General features: G+C 50.9%; 1 protein-coding gene across 5 annotated transcripts in view; it reads right to left on the bottom strand.

The window, feature by feature from the left end:
• Positions 1-23,996, bottom strand: part of LOC140399972 (pyruvate carboxylase, mitochondrial-like) — a 445,397-nt gene that overhangs the window by 361,284 nt on the left and 60,117 nt on the right. For 4 of the 5 annotated variants that reach the window (XM_072489467.1, XM_072489471.1, XM_072489470.1 and 1 more), the window contains exon 3: positions 1,299-1,434. In XM_072489467.1, the coding sequence (XP_072345568.1) occupies positions 1,299-1,434 (136 nt within the window). Of the gene's footprint in view, positions 1-1,298; positions 1,435-16,885; positions 17,055-23,996 lie in introns of those variants that run through there. The other variant, XM_072489469.1, reaches the window with a different exon arrangement.

The raw sequence follows: 23,996 nt of genomic DNA, 5'->3' as shown, positions 1-23,996 counted from the left end.
TTTAATGTTATACCCACTTTAAGGCTATATCCACTTAAAGCTATACCCACTTAAGGTTATACCCACTTAAGGTTATACCCACTTAAGGTTATACCCACTTTAAGGTTATACCCACTTAAGGTTATACCTACTTAAGGTTATACCCACTTTAAGGTTATACCCACTTAAGGCTATACCCACTTAAGGCTATACCCACTTAAGGCTATACCCACTTTAAGGTTATACCCACTCGAAGGTTATACCCACTTAAGGTTATACCCACTTTAAGGCTATACCCGCTTTAAGGTTATACCCGCTTTACAGCTATACCCGCTTTAAGGATATACCCACTTTAAGGCTATACCCGCTTTAAGGCTATACCCGCTTTAAGGATATACCCGCTTTAAGGCTATACCCGCTTTAAGGATATACCCACTTCAAGGCTATACCCGCTTTAAGGTTATACCCGCTTTAAGGATATACCCGCTTTAAGGCTTTACCCGCTTTAAGGATATACCCGCTTTAAGGCTATACCCGCTGTAAGGTTATTCTGCTTTAAGGCTATACCCACTTTAAGGTTATTCTGCTTTAAGGATATACCCACTTTAAGGCGATACCCGCTTTAAGGATATACCCGCTTTAAGACTATACCCGCTTTAAGGATATACCCAATTTAAGGCTATACCCGCTTTAAGGTTATTCTGCTTTAAGGCTATACCCGCTTTAAGGCTATACCCGCTTTAAGGAAATGCCCACTTTAAGGCTATACCCGCTTTAAGGTTATTCTGCTTTAAGGATATACCCACTTTAAGGCTATACCCGCTTTAAGGTTATTCTGCTTTAAGGCTATACCCGCTTTAAGGCTATACCCACTTTAAGGCTATACCCGCTTTAAGGTTATTCTGCTTTAAGGCTATACCCGCTTTAAGGCTATACCCGCTTTAAGGTTATTCTGCTTTAAGGTTATACCCGCTTTAAGGCTATACCCGCTTTAAGGTTATTCTGCTTGAAGGTTATACCCACTTTAAGGCTATACCCACTTTAAGGTTATTCTGCTTTAAGGCTGTACCCGCTTTAAGGCTATACCCGCTTTAAGGTTATTCTGCTTTAAGGTTATACCCACTTTAAGGATATACCCGCTTGACTACCTCCATTTACCAGAGGAAACAGCTTTTGATCCTGCTGAAACCTTTGATCGCCTGGAGGATCTGAATGAGAATGTACGTGGATCTTGCTGTGTCTACCAATGGTCTGCGAGGTGCATGCTTCCGCAGCCAAACCCCAGCTTTTAGTCTTTGGAAGTAGCTTCCCCGTCTTACCCCTGTTTGCCACCATCACCTTCTTGATGGGCTTGTATTCCTCGCGTTGGGTGCTTTGATAAGTCGCACTGAGCACCGCAATCCGCTTGACCCGCAGGAAGCTGAAGCCCCCGTTCACAACTCGGAGCTGCAGCATCTGGAACCGGAGCAGAGAGAGAGAAAGAGAGAGAGAGCATTGAAACAACCACTGCCTGTCTCTGACACTTGGGAAAGCCTCAGATTACATCGCGCGCGCACGCACGCTTTAAAACTAACAGCCCCAAAATTAACATCGCAGGACGGTTTTGCTCGGGCGGACGAGGCAACCCCAAGGAGGGTCACGCTCCTGATTTCAGCTGATAATCTTTGTCACAAGTAGGCTTACATTAACACTGTAATGAAGTTACTGTGAAAAGCCCCTCGTCGCCACATTTGGCGCCTGTTCGGGTACACGGAGGGAGAATTCAGAATGTCCAATTCACCCGACAGGCACGTCTTTCGCGACTTGTGGGAGGAAACCGGAGCGCCCGGAGGAAACCCACGCAGACACGGGGGTGAACGTGCAGACTCCGCACAGACAGTGACCCAAGCCGGGAATCGAACCCGGGACCCTGTGAAGCAACAGTGCTAACCACTCTGCTACCATGCCGCCAACGTCAACATGGAACTGCAAAGAGCAAGTCCAACTTCATCCTGGGCCATTTTTATCGACCGTCACTTCAGAATAGGCAGTAAGTATTAGACGGGAAATACGTTTGATAGTGTTTCAAGTTCTACATTCCCCTCCCCGCCCACCTTCGATGCCCTTGCCTCACTAGAATCGATCTATCCCCACTGTACAAATATTCATTCATTCGCCTTCTATGGGGAGGCTTTGGCAGAGCGGTATTATCGCTGGACTCGTAAACCAGAGACCCAGTGTAATGCTCGGTGGTCGCGGGATCAAATCCCGCCACTGCAGATGGTGAAAATTGAATTCAATAAAAATCTGGAATTAAAAATGACCATGCTGACTTCCGGTTGTGGCAATGCGGAGCTAAGCCGCACATTTCGGCAGCTCCCGGAAATTTTTTGATTTAATCCCATGTGGGAAGGTGAAGTAAAGTCCCCCCTTACGTTGTATGGCGGAAATTAGCGGTGGAGCGTCGGAGAAAGAGGCTCTGGAGCAGCGGCAAAAACGAGGGGGAAAAATCAAGATGGCGGAGATCGAGCAGCAAGGGGGCCGGACCAGCAGGAGTTCCTTAAGCGCTGTGTGGAGGAGCTTAAAAAGGAGGTGCTGGCGCCAATGCTGTTGGCGATCGAGGGGCTGAAGGAGACCCAGAAGGCCCAGGCGGTGGAGCTTCGTGAGGTGAGGGATAAAACGAATGAGAACGAGGACGAGATCCTGGGCCTGGCGGTAAAAATGGAGGCGCTCGAGGCGGTGCACAGGAGGTGGGCCGAGAGACTCGAGGTCCTGGAGAACAGGTCGAGGAGGAAGAATCTCCGGATTCTGGGTCTCTCTGAAGGGGTGGAGGGGGCCGATGCCGGGGCGTATGTGAGTACGATGCTCCATTCGCTGATGGGTGCGGAGGCCTCTCCGACCCCCCTGGAGCTGGAAGGGGCTCACCGGGTCCTGGCGAGGAGACCCAAGGCTGATGAGCTGCCAAGGGCGATAGTGGCAAGGTTCCATTGCTTCGCGGACAAAGAAAGTGTTCTGAGATGGGCCAAGAAGGTGCGGAGCAGTCGATGGGAGAATGCGGTGATCCGAGTCTACCAGGATTGGAGCGCGGAGGTGGCAAGGAGAACAGCTGGCTTCAACCGTGCCAAGGCGGTGCTGCACAAAAAAAGAGTCAGGTTCGGCATGCTGCAGCCTGCGCGACTGTGGGTCACTTATCAGGACCGACACCATTATTTTGAAACGCCAGAATAGGAGCTGCGCCACAGAATAGGGGCTGGCTCAGGAAAGCGCGGGCTTTTTCCCGCGCTAGGGGCGGGGGGAATGGAGGAAGAGAGACTCCCACATGGGGAGATCAACGGGAAGGCGGGGAAAGCCGGGGTCAGCAGAAGTCAGCTGACTCACGGAAGTAATATGGGGGGAGCAAATGTGCTAGATGCGGATCTAGCGGGGAGGGGGGGGAGGGAAGGGGGGGACATTAGGGTTGCTGCTGCACTGTCCGAGGGGGAACTGAACATGGAAGAGGTAGTCGGGGCGGGGGTTCCCCGTCTGGAGGACTGGAGGGTGCAGGAGGCGCGGGCACGGGACTGGCCTAAGATGGGCCGGTTAAGAGGGCCCCGAGTGTTCGCGCACCTAAAGGGACTGAAGGCAGACGTGGCCATGCTTCAGGAGACACATCTGAAGGTGGCAGATCAGGTCAGGTTAAGGAAGGGATGGGTAGGACAGGTGTTCCATTCGGGGCTGGATGCGAAGAATAGAGGGGTGGCAATACTGGTGGGGAAGCGGACAAGGGAGGCCTATACGTGATGGTGAGTGGTAGGTTGCAGGGGACGGAGGTGGTACTGGTGAATGTATACACCCCGAACTGGGACGATGCTGGATTCATGAAACGGATGTTGGGGCGTATTCCAGGTCTGGAGGTAGGGAGCTTGATAATGGGTGGGGATTTTAACACGGTGCTGGACCCAGCATTAGATCGTTCCAGATCGAGGACGGGGAAGAGGCCGGCTGCGGCCAAGGTACTTAGGGGGTTTATGGATCAGATGGGGGGAGTAGATCCGTGGAGATTTGCCAGGCCTTTGGCCAGAGAATTTTCTTTTTTCTCCCACGTACATAAGGCCTACCCCCGGATAGATTTTTTTGTTCTGGGCAGGGCATTGATCCCGAAAGTGGAGGGAACGGAGTATTCGGCCATAGCCATTTCAGACCACGCCCCGCACTGGGTGGAATTAGAGCTGGGTGAGGAGAGGGACCAACGCCCGCTGTGGCGGCTGGATGTGGGACTGCTGGCAGACGAGGAAGTGTGTGGGAGGGTGCGGGGGTGCATTGAAAGGTATCTGGAGGCCAACGACAACGGTGGGAGTAGTATGGGAGGCGCTGAAGGCGGTGGTCAGGGGAGAGTTAATCTCCATCAGGGCTCATAGGGTGAAGAGAGAGGGCAGGGAAATGGAGAGGTTAGTGGGGGAGATTTTAAGGGTGGACAGGAGATATGCAGAGGCTCCTGATGAGGGACTACTCAGGGAGAGACGACGTCTCCAGACGGAGTTTGACCTGTTGACCACAGGGAAGGCAGAGGCACAGTGGAGGAAGGCACAGGGGGCGATATATGAATATGGGGAGAAGGCGAGTCGGATGCTGGCACATCAGCTCCGTAAGAGGATGGCAGAGAGGGAAATAGGTGGAATCAAGGATGGAAGGGGAACTACGGTGCAGAGTGCGGTGAAAGTGAATGAGGCATTCAAGGCCTTCTACGAGGAGCTGTAGAGGTCCCAGCCCCCAGGGGGAAAAGAGGGGATGCAACGATTCTTGGACCAACTGAGGTTCCCGAGGGTGGAGGAGCAGGAGGTGGCTGGTTTAGGGGTGCCAATTGGGGTGGAGGAGCTGGTTAAAGGACTGGGGAGCATGCAGGCAGGGAAGGCCCCGGGGCCGGATGGGTTCCCGGTGGAGTTTTATAGGAAGTTTGTAGACCTGTTAGCCCCGTTGCTGGTAAGGACCTTCAATGAAGCAGGGGGGGGAGGGGGGGGGGACCCTGCCCCCGACAATGTCGGAGGCGACGATCTCTTTGATCTTGAAGCGGGATAAGGACCTACTGCAATGTGGGTCGTATAGACCGATCTCGCTCAACGTAGATGCCAAGTTGCTGGCAAAAATGTTGGCGACGAGGATTGAGGACTGTGTCCCGGGGGTGATTCATGAAATGAAAATGAAAATCGCTTATTGTCACGAGTAGGCTTCAATGAAGTTACTGTGAAAAGCCCCTAGTCGCCACATTCCGGCGCCTGTTCAGGGAGGCTGTTACGGGAATTGAACCGTGCTGCTGGCCTGCCTTGGTCTGCTTTAAAAGCCAGCGATTTAGCCCAGTGAGCTAAAGGACCAGACGGGATTCGTAAAGGGTAGGCAGTTAAACACCAATGTGCGAAGGCTCCTAAATGTGATAATGATGCCATCGGTGGAGGGCGAGGCGGAGATAGTGGCAGCCATGGACGCGGAGAAGGCCTTTGACCGAGTAGAGTGGGAGTATCTCTGGGAAGCGTTGAGGAGGTTTGGGTTCGGGGGAGGGTTTATTAGTTGGGTTAAGCTCCTGTATAGAACCCCGGTGGCGAGTGTGGTCACGAGCCGGCGGAGGTCGGAGTATTTCCGGCTGTACCGAGGGACGAGGCAGGGGACCCTGTCCCCTCTGCTGTTTGCATTAGCAATTGAACCTTTGGCCATGGCATTAAGGGAGTCGGGGAAATGGAAGGGGGTGGTCTGAGGGGGAGAGGAATATCAAGTGTCGCTGTACGCAGACGACCTGTTGCTGTATGTGACGGATCCAGTGGAGGGGATGGTGGAGGTCATGTAGATCCTAAGAGAGTTTGGAGACTTTTCGGGCTATAAGCTCAACGTGGGAAAGAGTGAGCTCTTTGTGGTGCATCCGGGGGATCAGGGAAGAGGGATAGACGACCTACCGTTGAGGAGGGCGGAAAGGAGCTTTCGATACTTGGGGATTCGGGTAGCTAGGAGCTGGGGGGCACTGCACAAACTTAATTTGACGCGGCTGGTGGAACAGATGGAGGAGGATTTTAAAAGGTGGGACATGTTGCCACTCTCGTTGGCGGGCAGGGTACAGTCGATTAAAATGGTGGTCCTCCCCAGGTTTCTTTTTGTATTCCAATGCCTCCCAATTGTGATTACCAAGGCCTTCTTTAAGAGGGTAAGCATTATGGGATTTGTGTGGGCGAGCAAGACCCCGAGGGTAAGGAGGGGGTTCCTGGAGCGTAGCAGAGATAGAGGAGGGTTGGCGTTGCCAAATCTGGGTGGCTACTACTGGGCAGCCAACGTGGCGATGATCCGTAAGTGGGTGATGGAGGGAGAGGGGGCGGCGTGGAAGAGGTTAGAGATGGCGTCCTGCAAAGGAACGAGCCTGGGGGCGCTGGTGACGGCACCGCTGCCGCTCTCGCCGACAAGGTACACCACGAGCCCGGTGGTGGCGGCAACGGTAAAGATCTGGGGGCAGTGGAGACGCCACAGGGGAGCGTTGGGAGCCTCGGTGTGGTCCCCGATCAGGGATCACCATCGGTTTGTCCCAGGAAGGATGGACGGGGGGTTTCAGAGCTGGCATTGGGCAGGGATTAGAAGAATGGGGGACCTGTTCATCGATGGGACGTTTGCGAGCTTAGGGGCGCTGGAGGAGAAATTTGGACTACCCCCGGGAAATGCCTTCAGGTACATGCAAGTGAGGGCGTTTGTGAGGCGGCAGGTGAGGGAATTCCCGCTGCTCCCGGCACAGGGGATTCAAGACAGGGTGATTTCGGGCGTATGGGTTGGAGAGGGCAAGGTGTTGGCGATATACCAGGAGATGAAAAAGGGGGAGGCTTTGGTAGAGGAGCTAAAAGGTAAATGGGAAGAGGAGCTAGGGGAGGAGATTGAGGAGGGGCTGTGGGCTGATGCCCTAAGGAGGGTTAATTCCTCTTCCTCGTGTGCCAGGCTTAGCCTGATACAGTTTAAGGTAGTTCACAGAGTGCATATAACGGGGGCGAGGCTGAGTAGGTTCTTTGGGGTGGAGGACAGATGTGGGAGGTGCTCAGGAAGTCCGGCAAACCATGTCCATATGTTTTGGTCATGCCCGGCACTGGAGGGGTTCTGGAGAGGAGTGGCGGGAACAGTATCTAAGGTGGTGAAAGTCCGGGTCAAGCCAAGCTGGGGGCTAGCGCTATTTGGAGTAGTGGACGAGCCGGGAGTGCAGGAGATGAAAGAGGCCGGCATTCTGGCCTTTGCGTCCCTAATAGCCCGGCGAAGGATCTTGCTAATGTGGAAAGAGGCGAAGCCCCCCGGCGTGGAGGCCTGGATAAATGATATGGCAGGGTTTATCAAGTTGGAGAGGATAAAGTTTGCCTTGAGGGGGTCTGCGCAGGGGTTCTACAGGCGGTGGCAACCGTTCCTAGACTATCTCGCGGAGCGTTAGAGGAAGGTCGGACACCAGCAACAGCAACCCAGAGGGGGAGGGAGGGGGAAGGGGATTTTTTCTGGGGGGCATTTGAGCAAGAGAACACATGAATGATCCGGAAAACCGACGTACGGGAGGGATCCAATGTACAAAGTTCTGTATCATATTGACTTGCCATGTTCAATCTAACCCGGTCCGGCCTACTTATCACTCCAGACCCACTGAGGTACCCTCAATAACGACGCTTAGAGTGTAAACGGTAAAGAAGGCTTTAATAGACTAAGAACTATGTTAGAGCTGAGACATGTGCTGACTGCTGCACAGCCCATGAGGCAGCCCTTTATATATGGCTCACAGATGGGCGGAGCCAGGGGCGGAGTCCCCAGGGTTCCAAGCCCGGTCTTAAAGGGGACATCACCTTACATGATGATAAGGCAGTAACCGTTCATCACACCCACAACAATGTGGGTGACTCTTAACGGCTCCTCCGAAATGGCCTAGCGAGACGTCCCGATCAAGGACACTGAGGAATGGGCAATAAATGCTGGCCTTGAGTGCAATCCCATGAGAGGATCTTTTAAAAAGTTCCATCGTCACATAATTCTCTCAGAGAAACAAAATTGTCATCGCTGTCCGAAAAGGGCGACTCGTATGTTTCAAACAGTGCCACCTCGTCCTGATGGGCACGGTAGCACGGTGGATAGCAGTTACTTCGCAGCTCCAGGGTCCCAGGTTCGATTCCCTGCTGGGTCACTGTCTGCACGTTCTCCCGTGTGGGCGTGGGTTTCCTCCGGGTGCTCCGGTTTCCTCCCACAGTCCGAAGATGTGCGGGTTGTGGTGGATTGGCTATAAATTGCCCTTTGGGGGGGGGGTTATTGGGTTACGGGATTAGGGTGGAGGTCTGGGCTTAGATCGGGGGCTCTTTCCAAGGGAGACTCGATGGGCCGAATGGCCTTCTTCTGCACTGTAAATTCTATGATTCTACGATTCTAGTCCCGGACTCGCCCAGAAGGGGAAACATCCTTTCCACGTCCGCCCCCCTGTCGAGACCGGTGAGAATTCTATCTGCTTCATGCTAGTCAGTCCCTCACTCTTCCATTACTGCAAGGGGGCCGGTTTAGCTCACCTGGCTGGACAATGGCGATGCGGAGCGAAGGTTCAATTCCCCGTCCCGGCTATGGTTATTCAGGAAGGCCCCGCCTTCTGACACCTCGTCCCCCTCGCCTGAGGTGTGGGTGTTCCTCAGGCTAAATCGCTGCCATACAGCCCGCCCCCCCCCCCCCCTCAAAGGGGAAAGCAGCCGATGGTCACATGGGAGATGGCGGCTTGAGGCGCCCCGTGCGACAAAGCCTAGTTACCTCGTGTTGTCTCGAACAGACACGCTCTGGAAACCGGTTTGCGTGAAACAGCCAAAACTTGTATTGCATTTATATAGCAACTTTCACAAACCCAGGACGTCCCAAGCCAATGAAGGACCTTTGGAGCAAGGTCAGGAACACGATACCCAATTTGCACCAAGAAAGCTCCCACAAAAAAACAGAATCTGTTTCAGTGATGCTGGTTCATACAGAAGGTCGAGGAATCATTCATTTTGGTCGGAATAATAATAATAATATCACTTATTGCCACAAGTAGGCTTCAATGAAGTTACTGTGAAAAGCCCCTAGTCGCCACATTCCGGTGCCTGTTCGGGGAGGCCAGTACGGGAATTGAACCCGCGCTGCTGGCATTGTTCTGCACTACAAGCCAGCTATTTAGCCCACTGTGCTAAACCGGATGCAGGAGGAGAGCCAGGTGCTGAACTCAATAACGGTGGACGGTCAGGTTGAGAGAGAGGTTAATAAAGCAGTCGGCAGCCTAAGCTTTATTGACCAGGCCACAAAGTACAAGAGCAAGGAGGTTATTGGGGGTAGACGGGTGAGGGGAATTTTAAAGACAAAGAGATCAGCCCTAGTCTTCGTGAGTGGTGGAGGGGCCAAATGGCCTCCTCCTGCTCCTCTTTCCTGTGTTCGTATGTTTAAGTTAAACTTGTATGAAACTTCGGGTCTGCCCTCAACTGGAGTATTGCGTCCAGTTCTGGAGGCCAAGATGAGAAGGTATTGGAGAGTGTGCGGAGAAGATGGGCAAGAATGTTTCTCAGGATCAAAGCAAAGTGGGAGGAAGAGTTGGGAGAGGATATGGAGGAGGGCTTCTGGTGGGAGGTGCTCCAGAGGGCGAAGGCCTCCACCTTGTGCGCGAGGTTGGGGCTGACACAGCTGAAGGTGGTGTATAGAGCGCACCTCACAAGGGCAAGGATGAGCCGGCTCTTTGAGGGAGTAGAACATAGAACACTACAGCGCAGTACAGGCCCTTCGGCCCTCGATGTTGCGCCAAGGAAAACCCCAAGGCCTTTTACACATATGTGAGAAATATGAGAATGACTAGAGCGAGGGTAGGTCCGATCAAGGACAGTAGCGGGAGATTGTGTATTGAGTCTGAAGAGATAAGAGAGGTCTTGAACGAGTACTTTTCTTCTGTATTTACAAATGAGAGGGGCGATATTGTTGGAGAGGACAGTGTGAAACAGATTGGTAAGCTCGAGGAAATACTTGTTAGGAAGGAAGATGTATTGGGCATTTAGAAAAACTTGAGGATAGACAAGTCCCCCGGGCCTGACGGGATATATCCAAGGATTCTATGGGAAGCAAGAGATGAAATTGCAGAGCCGTTGGCAATGATCTTTTCGTCCTCACTGTCAACAGGGGTGGTACCAGGGGATTGGAGAGTGGCGAATGTCGTGCCCCTGTTCAAAAAAGGGACTAGGGATAACCCTGGGAATTACAGGCCAGTTAGTCTTACTTCGGTGGTAGGCAAAGTAATGGAAAGGGTACTGAAGGATAGGATTTCTGAGCATCTGGAAAGACACTGCTTGATTAGGGATAGTCAGCACGGATTTGTGAGGGGTAGGTCTTGCCTTACAAATCTTATTGAATTCTTTGAGGAGGTGACCAAGCATGTGGATGAAGGTAAAGCAGTGGATGTAGTGTACATGGATTTTAGTAAGGCATTTGATAAAGTTCCCCATGGTAGGCTTATGCAGAAAGTAAGGAGGCATGGGATAGTGGGAAATTTGGCCAGTTGGATAACGAACTGGCTAACCGATAGAAGTCAGAGAGTGGTGGTGGATGGTAAATATTCAGCCTGGATCCCAGTTACCAGTGGCGTACCGCAGGGATCAGTTCTGGGTCCTCTGCTGTTTGTGATTTTCATTAATGACTTGGATGAGGGAGTTGAAGGGTGGGTCAGTAAATTTGCAGACGATACGAAGATTGGTGGAGTTGTGGATAGTAAGGAGGGCTGTTGTCGGCTGCAAAGAGACATAGATAGGATGCAGAGCTGGGCTGAGAAGTGGCAGATGGAGTTTAACCCTGAAAAGTGTGAGGTTGTCCATTTTGGAAGGACAAATATGAATGCGGAATACAGGGTTAACGGTAGAGTTCTTGGCAATGTGGAGGAGCAGAGAGATCTTGGGGTCTATGTTCATACATCTTTGAAAGTTGCCACTCAAGTGGATAGAGCTGTGAAGAAGGCCTATGGTATGCTCGCGTTCATTAACAGAGGGATTGAATTTAAGAGCCGTGAGGTGATGATGCAGCTGTACAAAACTTTGGTAAGGCCACATTTGGAGTACTGTGTACAGTTCTGGTCGCCTCATTTTAGGAAGGATGTGGAAGCTTTGGAAAAGGTGCAAAGAAGATTTACCAGGATGTTGCCTGGAATGGAGAGTAGGTCTTACGAGGAAAGGTTGAGGGTGCTAAGCCTTTTCTCATTAGAACGGAGAAGGATGAGGGGCGACTTGATAGAGGTTTATAAGATGATCAGGGAAATAGATAGGGTAGACAGTCAGAGACTTTTTCCCCGGGTGGAACAAACCATTACAAGGGGACATAAATTTAAGGTGAAAGGTGGAAGATATAGAAGGGATATCAGAGGTAGGTTCTTTACCCAGAGAGTAGTGGGGGCATGGAAAGCACTGCCTGTGGAAGTAGTTGAGTCGGAAACATGAGGGACCTTCAAGCAGCTATTGGATAGGTACATGGATTACGGTTAAATGATATAGTGTAGATTTATTTGTTCTCAAGGGCAGCACGGTAGCATTGTGGATAGCACATGTTGTTGCAGAAGGTTAAAGCTCACGGGATCCAGGGTGAGGTTGCCAATTGGATTCAAAATTGGCTGGACGACAGAAGACAGAGGGTGGTTGTAGAGGGTTGTTTTTCAAACTGGAGGCCTGTGACCAGTGGTGTGCCTCAGGGATCGGTGCTGGGTCCACTGTTATTTGTGATTTATATTAATGATTTGGATGAGAATTTAGGAGGCATGGTTAGTAAGTTTGCAGATGACACCAAGATTGGTGGCACAGTGGATAGTGAAGAAGGTTATCTAGGATTGCAACGGGATCTTGATCAATTAGGCCAGTGGGCCGACGAATGGCAGATGGAGTTTAATTTAGATAAATGTGAGGTGATGCATTTTGGCAGATCGAATCAGGCCAGGACCTACTCAGTTAATGGTATGGCGTTGGGGAGAGTTATAGAACAAAGAGATCTAGGAGTACAGGTTCATCGCTCCTTAAAGGTGGAGTCGCAGGTGGACAGGGTGGTGAAGAAGGCATTCGGCATGCTTGGTTTCATTGGTCAGAACATTGAATACAGGAGTTGGGACGTCTTGTTGAAGTTGTACAAGACATTGGTACAGCCACACTTGGAATACTGTGTGCAGTTCTGGTCACCCTATTATAGAAAGGATATTATTAAACTAGAAAGAGTGCAGAAAAGATTTACTAGGATGTTACCGGGACTTGATGGTTTGAGTTATAAGGAGAGGCTGGACAGACTGGGACTTTTTTCCCTGGAGCGTAGGAGGCTTAGGGGTGATCTTATAGAGGTCTATAAAATAATGAGGGGCATAGATAAGGTAGATAGTCAACATCTTTTCCCAAAGGTAGGGGAGTCTAAAACTAGAGGGCATAGGTTTAAGGTGAGAGGGGAGAGATTCAGAAGGGCCCAGAGGGGCAATTTCTTCACTCAGAGGGTAGTGAGTGTCTGGAATGTGCAGCCAGAGGTAGTAGTAGAGGCGGGTACAATTGTGTCTTTTAAAAAGCATTTAGATAGTTACATGGGTAAGATGGGTATAGAGGGTTATGGGCCAAGTGCGGGCAACTGGGACTAGCTTAATGGTAAAAACTAGGCGGCGTGGACTGGTTGGGCCAAAGGGCCTGTTTCCATGCTGTAAACTTCTATGATTCTATATCACCGGATGACGATGAGCGATGAATGCAGCCATGCTGAACTTTCATCGCCAGGTCATGGTTTCAATGACTTGGCTACTCTCTGATCTAATCCAGCGCTGTCGTCCCAGCGGTGTTTACTGTGTGCTGCAGGTCTCCATCCATCTGCCTCTCGGCGCCGGGGCCTCAGCTGAGCTGTGTGGTTGCCAGCTGGTGTCACCAAGTCGGGTCCTGTTGGGGAGGCGAATGCACTGGGAACGCAGCTTAAAGTCGGCGCTGTGGAAGTCTGCCTCTTTCCGGTTGAGTGTTCAGGACAGATCCACCTAAACGGGGCTTCAGCACCTTACCAGAGCAATGAGAGTATATATACTCCTTCCAGCTGATCACAAAGCCAGCAGAGTGATTGGAACCTGGACGTGAGCTACCACAGACTTGCTGCTGAGTGGTGTGTCGATTATGCAATAATAATCTTTTCATTGTTACAAGTAGGCTTACATTGACACTGCAATGAAGCGACTGTGAAAAGCCCTTAGTCACCACATTCCGGCGCCTGTTCGGGTACACGGAGGGAGAATTCAGAATTCGCAGCCGGTACGGGAATTGGAACCCGCGCTGCTGGCCTTGTTCTGCATCACAGACCAGCTGTCTAGCCCACTGAGCTAAACCAGCCCGAACAAGCGTTGAGATATGGGATTTGTTGATTGGGACATCCAGTCATGTTACTATTGTGTCACCTCCCCCCCCCCCCCCCCCCCCGTGACAAAAGTGGCCTTGGGTTTGGGGAGAACAGCCCTCAAAATGTCGATCATTCTGTCCCTCTCATTCAGCATGAGCTGGCCATGACGGACTGGGAAGCATTACTGGAAGGCAGGACAGCGGACAGGCAATGGCAGGCATTCAAGGAACAAATTGATGGAAGTCCAAAAGTTGTTAATTCCTATTTGGCGAAAGCGAACTGTGACCAAACCATGGCTTACAAGGAAAATTAGAGATAGTATTAGATTCAAAGAGGCATACAAATTGGCAAGAAAAAGCAATAGACCTGAGGATTGAGGACAGTTTAAAATTCAGCAAAGGCGGATCAAGGTATTGGTTAAGAAGGGGAAAATACAATTTGAAAGTAAACTAGCGGGGGACGTAAAAACTGACTGTAAAAGTGTGTAATGAGAAATAGATTGATAAAAACTAATGTCAAAAACGGAGGAATTCGTAACGTGAACAAAGAAATGGCTGAGGAACTAAATTTGTCCTTTCCTTCTGTATTCACAAAGGAAGACATGAATAATGTCCCGGAAGTTCTGAATAACGCAAGTTTTAGCGAGGAGCTAAAGGAAATTAGTATTAGTAAAGAAATGGTTTGGGGGTAATTAATGGGATTGAGAGGGGACAAATCTCCAGGGCCTGATCGTCTTCAACCCAGAGTACTTAAGGAAGTGGCCCTCGAAATAGTGGCCTCCTCTGCTTCTATATTCTATGTTTCCATTGTCATGGGAGTGTACCTTTCAGAAATGGGTGTTTATCAAATAGCTGCAGTGATGTCATTGTGTGGGTGGAGCTGGGCTGTGTCTCTGGCTTTTACTTTCTTTTTGAGCTGGAAGCTGTTCGTGGCTTTGCGTTTTACTTTTGTGTTAGGCAGTTGAAAGCCAAATTCAGACAAGGAAGGTTCATTTTTTCCCTCTCTGTATGTTAAAAGGTGTCCAGATCACTTGATAATTTAAAAGTGATAACTGTCTTGTGCAAAGAATTTATGCCGACTGCTTTATTAAAAAGGGTGTTTGGCTTATGGATGTTGTTAGGAAAGTTATTATGGGTTACCTGTAGAGCACTGTATCTTTGGGGGGGGGTATTTGTGTTGGTAATTGATAACATGTTTACTGTGTGTTTATAAAATGTTAACTGAATTCATAGAATAAACATTGTTTTGTTTAAAAATACTTAAGATCTCTGTTGCATCACACCGGGAAAGTAAGCCCTTGTGCTCCCCATAACCAAAATCTATTAAAAATTGTAGGTCAGGTAAACTCCATGATACACTTTGGAGATTTCAGAACCTTGGCCCATGACACTATTCCCTGACTCAAACATTTCCTCCCTCCCACCCTATCTCCTTCGAAGTCTGTAAAGATGCAGACAGAGTGAGAAGGAAGGGATGGCACAGTGGTTAGCACCGTTGCCTCACAGCGCCAGGGACCCGGGTTCGATTCTGGCCTTGGGTAACTGCGTGGAGTTTGCACGTTCTCCCCCATGTCTGCGTGGGTTCCCTCCGGGTGCTCCGGTTTCCTCCCACAGTCCAAAGATGTGCAGGTTAGGTGGATTGGCCGTGCTAAATTGCCCCTTAGTGTCCAAAGATGTGCAGGTTAGGTGGATTGGCCGCGCTAAATTGCCCCTTAGTGTCCAAAGATGTGCAGGTTAGGTGGATTGGCCGCGCTAAATTGTCCCCTAGTGTCCAAAGATGTGCAGGTTAGGTGGATTGGCCGTGCTAAATTGCCCCTTAGTGTCCAAAGATGTGCAGGTTAGGTGGATTGGCCACGCTAAATTGCCCCTTAGTGTCTAAAGATGTGCAGGTTAGGTGGGGTTACGGGGATAGGGCGGCAGAGTGGGCCTAGGTAGGGCTCTCTTTCGAAGGGTCGGTGCTGACTCGATGGGCCGAATGGCCTCCTTCTGCACTTTAGGGATTGTATGTAAGGTCAGTGCACAGTGGTTGCCTTGGGTGATGTTTGTCGACTGTGGTGAAGGCTGATTCATTGCTGCAGAATGGGATAAGAACCTGACGTTCGAACATGACAGTCCAGATAAGCACAAATTTGAGAGGCGGCAATCCTCCTCCTATCCGTCCATGGGGATGTGGGTGTCACTGGGCTGGGCCCAGCATTTGTTACCCCCAACCCCAATTGCCCTCGAACTGAGCGTCTTGCTATGGCCATATCAGAGGGGGAAGTTAATAGTCGACCGCATTGGCTCTGTGAATGTGAGTGTGTGTGTGTGGGGGGGGGGTCTGGAGTCTCATGTAGGCCAGACCGGGGTAAGGACGGCAGATTTCCCCTTTCCCGAGAGGGGGACGTTAGTGAACCAGATGGGGTTTTTATTTACGACAACTGATGATCGTTGTCACGGTCGCCGTTACGGAGACTGTGTTGCTTTATAATTCCAGATTTTGTTGACTGAATTTAAATTCCACCAGGGCGAGGTTCGAACCCGTGTAACCCCAACCATTCACCAGGCCTTCTCTGGATTCCGAGTCCAGTGGCGTTACCACAACAGCACCACCCTCCCCCAATAGTTGCAAAACGTACCTCTTGGGCACGTTTCCATCTTGGCAATGAAAATGACTCCAAAGGCTGTCACCAGGCCATCACAGTGGGTAACACAGCTGCTTCACAGCTCCAGGGTCCCAGGTACGATTCCCGACTTGGGTCACTGTCTACACGTTCTCCCCCCCGTGTCTGCGTGGGTTTCCTCTGGGCGCTCCGGTTTCCTCCCACAATTCCCGAAAGACGTGCAGGTCAGGTGAATTGGACACTTTGAATTCTCCTTCCGTGTACCCGAACAGGTGCCGGAATGTGGCAACTAGGGGCTTTCCGCAGTAACCTCATTGCAGCGTTAATGTTAGCCGACTTGTGACAATAATGATCAAAACCCCTCATGATCAAATAGAACATACAGTGCAGAAGGAGGCCATTCGGCCCATCGAGTCTACACAGACCACTTAAGCCCCCACTTCCACCCTATCCCCCAAACCCCAATAACCGCTCCTAACATTTTTTAGACACCAAGGAGAATTTTATCATGGCCAATCCACCTAACCTGCACGTCTTAGGAATGTGGGAGGAAACCGGAGCACCCGGAGGAAACCCACGCAGACACGGGGGAAACGTGCAGACTCCGCACAGACAGTCACCCAGCAGGGAATCGAACCTGGAACCCTGGCGCTGTGAAGCCACAGTGCTAACCACTATGCTACCGTGCTGCAGCATGATCGTGACGTAACCAGTGAATGTCCTTGTTTGCTCCAAGAACAATCTCAGCTACTCCAGTCCCACCACCCTGGTGGAACCAGTCTGGTCCCTGGTCCCTATTTGATCAAACCGCACCCCACCCCCCTCTCCCTCCACAACACACACTCCTCGCCCTCTTGCCAGCTCTCGGCTTCCTTTCCAAAGCGCGGCGCCCGGAATTCGGCCCGACACTCGCGCCGGGTCTTCGCTCGTTCACCGAAACCACACGGCTGCCCCCCGTGCCTTCAGTAGCGTCAGTCTTACCGCACCGCTGATCCGCAACGCGATGTAACGATCTGGTTTCGGTATCTCCTCCGATCGTATTATCTTTAGGCGGTTAACGCTAGCTTGCTCTCAGTCTCAAATTCTCAGCCAGTAGTGAGAGCCGGACTCCTCATGTAACCCTTCAGTAATACACACACACACACATTCACAGAGTGTCCAATCCATATGTAAACTCTGAACTACACGTTCCACCCATGGAATGCGCTACGTGAGCTCCTGTTGCTTGCTGACAAGTAATCAAACAAACTCGGAACACAAACCTTATCTGGAGCAAATAGTGAATCACTCCCGCTCTCCCCGATTCAAACATCTCAACCTAGAGCCCAGGGGTTCAATATTTCCTTCTGTCTGCTAATTTTAGCAAAGTCACCAAAGACTGGGCCAAACCTTTTTTATTCTGAAGAATGGAGCAATAATATCGGCCAAGGTGATTTCACCGTTTTATTGATTATTTTGGCGTTCGGCAGAAAATACCAGAGCTTCAAACTTTGCTGCTTTCTGCTTCCAGATCTGCCCACCGTCTTATTGTGAGCCTGTTCCTCACTCGCTAGCCAGCCCCCATTGGCTGATTAATTCCTGCTAACTAGACGACCAATAAGTCTCAACAATCATTGGCGGAAGCGCCGAGATTCGCCGGCGTTTTGCCAGTCTTTTGGGCCTGTGGGTGTTTCTCCCAGTCGAGAGCATGCTTTAGTCGATTGCCTGCCCAATCTCTACGCCCACCCATCGCCGCAGACCCCCCCCCTGGCCCAGCCCTTGGCCGTGCCAACCTGGTACTCGGGCACCCTGGCACTGCCGGTCTGACACCCCGAGTGCCCCAGGAACCCTCGCAGTTCCACGGTGGAACTGCCAGGGTGCCCAGGTGGCAGTGTCAAGGTGGCAGTACCAAGGTGCTGGGGGTGGGGTCAGGGTATCACCCTGGCCCATCCTGGACCACCCAGGGGTCCCTGCTGGACCGCGAGACCCCCTCAAGGTGCCGTCGTGTCTGGTCCACATTTGTGGGCACCCTGGCTAGGTCTCTCAGGCTGGGCCATTGACTCCTGGGCGGCGGGTGAATATGGCATCCAGTACTTGAATTAACCTAACGGCTAATGAGCCGAGAGGTGTGCAGATCTGGATCACGGCCACTGTCTGTGTGGAGTCTGCACATCCTCCCCGTGTGTGCGTGGGTTTCCTCCGGGTGCTCCGGTTTCCTCCCACAGTCCAAAGACGTGCAGGTTAGGTGGATTGGCCGTGATAAATTGCCCCTTAGTGTCCAAAATTGCCCTTCGTGTTGGGTGGGGTTACTGGGCTATGGGGATAGGGTGGAGCTGTTGACCTTTGGTAGGGTGCTCTTTCCAAAGAGCCGGTGCAGACTCGATAGGCCGAATGGCCTCCTTCTGCACTGTAAATTCTATGATAATGAAAGATGGTGTGCTTCAATTAGACAGGGCACCGGTGAGATCGCACCTGAAATACAGTGTGCAGTTTTGGTCTCCTTATTCAGGCAAATGCATTGGAGGCGGAGGTTTATTAGATTGCTAGCTGGAATTGTCTTACGAGGAAAGGTTGGGACGGCTGGGCTCGTTTGCGTTGGAGTTTAGAAGAGTGAGGGGTGACTTGATTGAAGTAAATAAGATGCTGAATGGCATTGATGAGGTGGATGTCGAACGGATGTCTCCTCCCGTCGGTGAGTGCAGAACTAGAGAGGGGTGGGGGGGAGCTGTTTTAGAACGCGGGAGCGTCCATGTAGGTCGGAAATGAGGAGAAATTTTTTTTCCTCACAGAGGGTTTTGCGTGGGTTGCAACTCTCTGTCTCAGAAGGCGGTGGAAGCGGAGTCACTGAATATTTTTAACGCAGAGGTGGATAGATTTATGTAGGGCGAGGGAGTTAAAGGTCATCGGGGTTGGATGGGAATGTGGAACTCAACACAAAACAGAATGGCGGAGAAGGCTCGAGGGGCCGAATGGCCTACTTCCGCGGCAAGTGGTTATTTTTAAAACAAAACTTTGTTATAACTACAATATTAAGCCTCTTAACTTCACACCCGAAACAAACCGCTCACAAGTACCCCTCAACACTACTCCTCAATTTCCGATCAAACAAGAAAAATAAACATACAGCTCTCAATCTATCTTACTGTGCGGGGATTGTGGCTCAACGTCAGGCAGATCAGAATTCAACTCGTCTCTCCAAAGGTTCTCCAAAAACCGCCTCTCCTTTTCGAAACGTCTCTCTGCCCTCCTTGGCTCCACCCAGCTATGACGTCATCTCCCCCAAGATGAAAAATAAATTATCTCTGTGAGCAGCAAAGCACATTAACTCCCCAGGGACTTCCCCAGTCAAACCACAGTCCGTTTGTCCAGACTGAAAAACACGTGGGTTTGTCAATTTCACCTTCTGGCTGCTGAAATCACCCAGGCCCTGCAAAACTGAATTCTCTTTTTTCCCCCCCGAAAAAACATGACCACTGGAGTCGAATATTGACATTAAATTGACAAATGCCGCGAATCCAACGGTCCTAATGTGTTCCAATCGTCACATTCCCGACCCTCCTGCTACCCGGAAACAGTATCTCCTGTTATGAGCCAGGGTTTAGAGAACCCCAAAGTGTATCATGGAGTTCAGCTGACCCACAACTTTTAATAGATTGTGGGATGGGGAGCACACAGCCATCTCTACAGGTGTGGGACAGCAGAAATGGAAAATATTTTTTAAAGCAAAACAATGTTTATTCTCTGAACTCAAGTTAACCTTTTTAAAACATACAGTGAACATCTTAGCAACCATTAATTGAAATACAACCCCCAAAGTATACAACACTAAGTAATCCTTACTTTCCTTTTAACATCCATAAGACTTTAAAAAAAACTTTTAATAGGGTACATCAGGTTTAAATTCACTACTGAGAACTGTTATAACTCTGAATTCACCAAATGATGAAGAGATAGTCTTTACATGGCAGAGAGATCAACATTACACATTCTGTGGCTGACTGCAGCTCCAACACTGTAACAAAACCAAAAAAACAGACACACCCAAGCTTTTCTCAAAGTGAAACTAAAAGCTGAGACAGCCCAGCTCTACCCACACTCTGACATCACTGCAGTAATAAACACCCATTTCTTAAAGGTACTCTCGCATGACACTCCCGATCTACTCTCTCGTCTTGGAGCAATAATCACAACTTCAAAGAGGTTTGAGAGTGTAAAATATGTATGAAGTCAATTGAAATACCCTGGAAAAGGGAGGAAATAACAGAGATAAAACAAAAATGAAAATAGATCAATTTGCTCGCATAGCTGTGTGCAGAGCATCAGCAATCAAAAGCGTGGAACGTCAAATAATGTGGGAAAACGTGGGCAGGGCCAGTTGTCCAAATCAGAGTACTAGACAAGAACAAAAGTAATGTAAAGTTGGCGCAGTCCCAGGTGGCCATCGACTGCTTTCCCCTTTGAGGGGGAGAGCTGACTGGTGGTGATTTAACCTGAGAGTCAACATCCCTCAGGCGAGGGGCAAGGTTGAGAATCCGGGTCCTTCGTAAATCACCTCAGCCGGTCCGGGAATCGAACCCGCACTGTTGGCCTTGCTCCGCATCATGAACCAACCGTCCAGCCAACTGAGCGTGAGACCAACGCTTATTTACGGTTATTTACGAAGGAGCCAGGTTCTCCATCTTGCTCATTGTCTGTGGCGTGGTCGTCAGGTTATAATCACCACCAGGCAGCTCTGCCCCTCAAAAGGGGAAGCCTATGATCATCTGGGACTGTGGCGACAAGAACATAGCTCCTCCTCCGAACCCCCCCTTGCGGGTCCCGTTCCCCAAGAGGGCGTTGACAACCACAGAGTTCCGATAGATTGGTCCACGGTTAAGCTTAGCAAAGTCCTGCAGTGGTAGTCCGTTGTGGGGGCGAAGCCCACGCAAACACGGGGAGAATGTGCAAACCCCACACGGGCAGTGACCCGGAGCCGGGATCGTACCTGGGACCTCGGCGCAGTGAGGCTGCAGTGCTAACCACTGCGCCGTCGTGCTGCCTGAAGGGGGACTTGACCCCAGAGCCTCTGGCCCAGAAGTCGGGCCGTGACCCACTGCGCCACCAGACCTCCCTCATGAGAATATACTCAGTGCACAAAATAAAACCATAGAATCCCTAGAGTACAGAACGGGGCCATTCGGCCCATCAAGTCTGCCCCGACCCTCTGAAAGAGCACCCTACCTCGGCCCACTACCCCACCCAATCCCTGCAACCCCACCCAATCCGAACATCCCTGGACACCAACGGGCAATTTTATCATGGCCAATCCACCTAACCTGCACAACTTTGGACTGTGGGAGGAAACCGGAGCACCCAGGGGAAATCACACGGGGGTGGAGAACGTGCAAACTCCGCACAGTCGCCCGAGACCGGAATCGAACCGGAGTCCCTGGCGCCGAGAGGCAGTTGGGCAGTCCCGAGGAAGTGAATTAGAGGCACAAGTTCTGGTGGAAGGGCGGCACGCAGGCCTGACGACGAGCCGGGCATGGTTGGAAGCCTAATCTCCCAGGAATTGGGATTTTTAGACAGGAGGAAGGTCAGTATTGCGGAGAACGTGCGAGGGTGGACAGGCACTGGATACAGTACGGGTAGAAGTGGGCAAGAGGAAAGAATGCAAGAATTTGATGGGAGTTGTCCACAGACCCTCTGTAGCCATCTGGGATGGCCACTTTCAGCATATAAAATGGGCACTCGCAGAGCATACAGGGAAAAATGGACAATGCAAAGCAACAAGCAGGCACAGAGCCTGAATGTGTATTTGGAAGGCAGTCTGCAGACGTAACCGAAACTCTTGGTCAATTTACATATTGATGGCCTATCTCCGATAAACAAAGACTCGGCTCAGGTAGCCGATACCGTCCCAGACATTCCGGCTCCACTACCCCATCAAGAAGACACAAACAAAGCAAGGCCAACGGCCACTTAGGACACGCCCAGCCATCAAGGCACCCGCCCCTTCATTGGCTAAGATCGATGGCAGTGATCGAGAAGCTGCCCAATTAATTGGGACCATGTTTAAGGCCCGCCTAAAAGCGCGCGAAGCCCCCCCCCCCCCCAGAGTATAAGAAGGAACCCCCGCCAAAGGTTCACTCTCTTGGATTTGGGGATAGGGTGGAGGTGTTGACCTTGGGTAGGGTGCTCTTTCCAAGAGCCGGTGCAGACCCGATGGGCCGAATGGCCTCCTTCTGCACTGTAAATTCTATGATATTTATAGCCATTAAAAGAGAGCAACACCTCTGATGGACAAAACAGGGATGGGGAAGGAACACAGCAGGAAGAAACCTGGTCAGCAGAGTAACACAGGAGCAGGAATAGGCCATTTGGCCTTTCGAGGCCCCGCTACCATTCAATATGGTCATGGCTGCTCTGGTCGCGGTCTCAACACCAGGTTCCTGGCTGCCCTCTTTAACTCTCAACCCCCTTGCCTGACAACAATCTGTCCACCTCAGCTTCAAATAAATTCAGAGACGCAGCCTCCCCGACTTTCTCGCGGAGACAATTCCACAGAGCATCAACCCTTTGAGAGAGAAAAATGTCTCCTCATCCCCGTAGAATCCCTACAGTGGAGAAGGCGGCCACTCTGCCCATCGGGTTTGCGCCGTCCATAGATCTCTGAAGGCGGGAGGGCAGGTGAATAGGGTGGTGGAAAAGAAAGGCACACGGGACACTCGCCTTTATCAATCGACGCATAGATTACAAAAGCAGGGAGGTCATGTTGGAGATGGACAGAACTTTGGTGAGGTCACAGCTGGAGCACTGTGTGCAGTTCTCGTCGCCACATTATAGGAAGGATGTGACTGCACTGGGGGGGGGGGGGGTGGAGGAGATTCACCAGGATGGTGCCTGGGATGGAACGTTGAAGTTATGAGGAGAGGTTGGATAGACTCGGGTTGTTTTCTCTGGAGCAGAGAAGACTGAGGGAGCGACCTAATCGACGGGGACAAGATTATGAGGGGCGTGGGCCGGGTGGATAGGGAGCAGCTGTTCCCCTCAGTTGAAGGGTCAGTCACGAGGGGGACACAAGTTCAAGGTGAGGGGGCAGGAGGTTCAGGGGGGATTTGAGGAGAAACCTTTTTACTCAGAGGGTGGTGACGGTCTGGAACGCACTGCCAGGGAGGGTGGTAGAGGCGGGTTGCCTCACATCCTTTAAAATGTGAGACACGTCATAACATTCAGGGCTCTGGGCCAATTTCTGGTCGAGGGGATTAGGTAGGCAAGTCAGGACTCGATGGGTTGAAAGGCCTCTTCTGCTCTGTGTTATTCGGGGACCCTCTGAAAGAGCACCCTGCCAAGTCCCACTCCCTCGCCCTAGCCCCTCAACTCCACCTGACCTGCACATCTTTGGGCACAAAGGGGGAATTTAGCACGGCCAATCCACCTAAGCTGCACACCTTTGGACTGGAGACCTCATTTTTAAACTGTGTGCCCGAGTTTTAATCGCCCTCACAAAAATAGGCAGGGAGGCAAGTGGTGAGGAGGTGAGACAGAGAGTGTCCAGAGGGATATCGACAGGTTAGGTGAGCGGGCAAAAACTTGTCAGATGGAATATGGCGTGAGAAAATGTGAAGTTATGCACTTTAGTAGGAAGAATAAAGGAGCTGAATGTTATTTAAATGGAGATAGACGGCAGAGAGAGAGATTTTGGAGTCCTCGTGCTTAAGTCACAAAATGATAGCATGCAAATTCAGCAGGTAATAGAAAAGGCAAATGTACTGTTGGCCTTTATTTCAATGGGAATGGAGTTTAAAAACAGGGACGTCTTGCAGAAACTATTCAAGGCACTAGTTAGGCCGCCCCTGGAATGCTTTGAACAGTTTTGGTCCCCTTATCGAAGGTAAGATATACCGGCATTGGAGGTAAGCCAGAGAAGGTTCACTCGGTTGATCCCGGATTTGGAGGGATTTCCTTCTGAGAGGTTGAGTAGGTTGGCTCCTGTACTCATTGGGGATTGGAAGACTGAGAGGCGACCTTATTGATAGATAGAGGATTCTCAGGGGGCCTTGAGAGAGTGATGCTGAGAGGTTGTTCCCTCTTGTGGGAGAGGACATAATCTCAGAGTCAGGAGTCGTCCATT

This window comes from Scyliorhinus torazame, chromosome 24 (genome assembly GCF_047496885.1).
Source record: "Scyliorhinus torazame isolate Kashiwa2021f chromosome 24, sScyTor2.1, whole genome shotgun sequence".
Taxonomy (NCBI): domain Eukaryota; kingdom Metazoa; phylum Chordata; class Chondrichthyes; order Carcharhiniformes; family Scyliorhinidae; genus Scyliorhinus; species Scyliorhinus torazame.
Note: the sequence above shows the minus strand (reverse complement) of the source record. Positions and strands in the feature narration are given on the sequence as shown.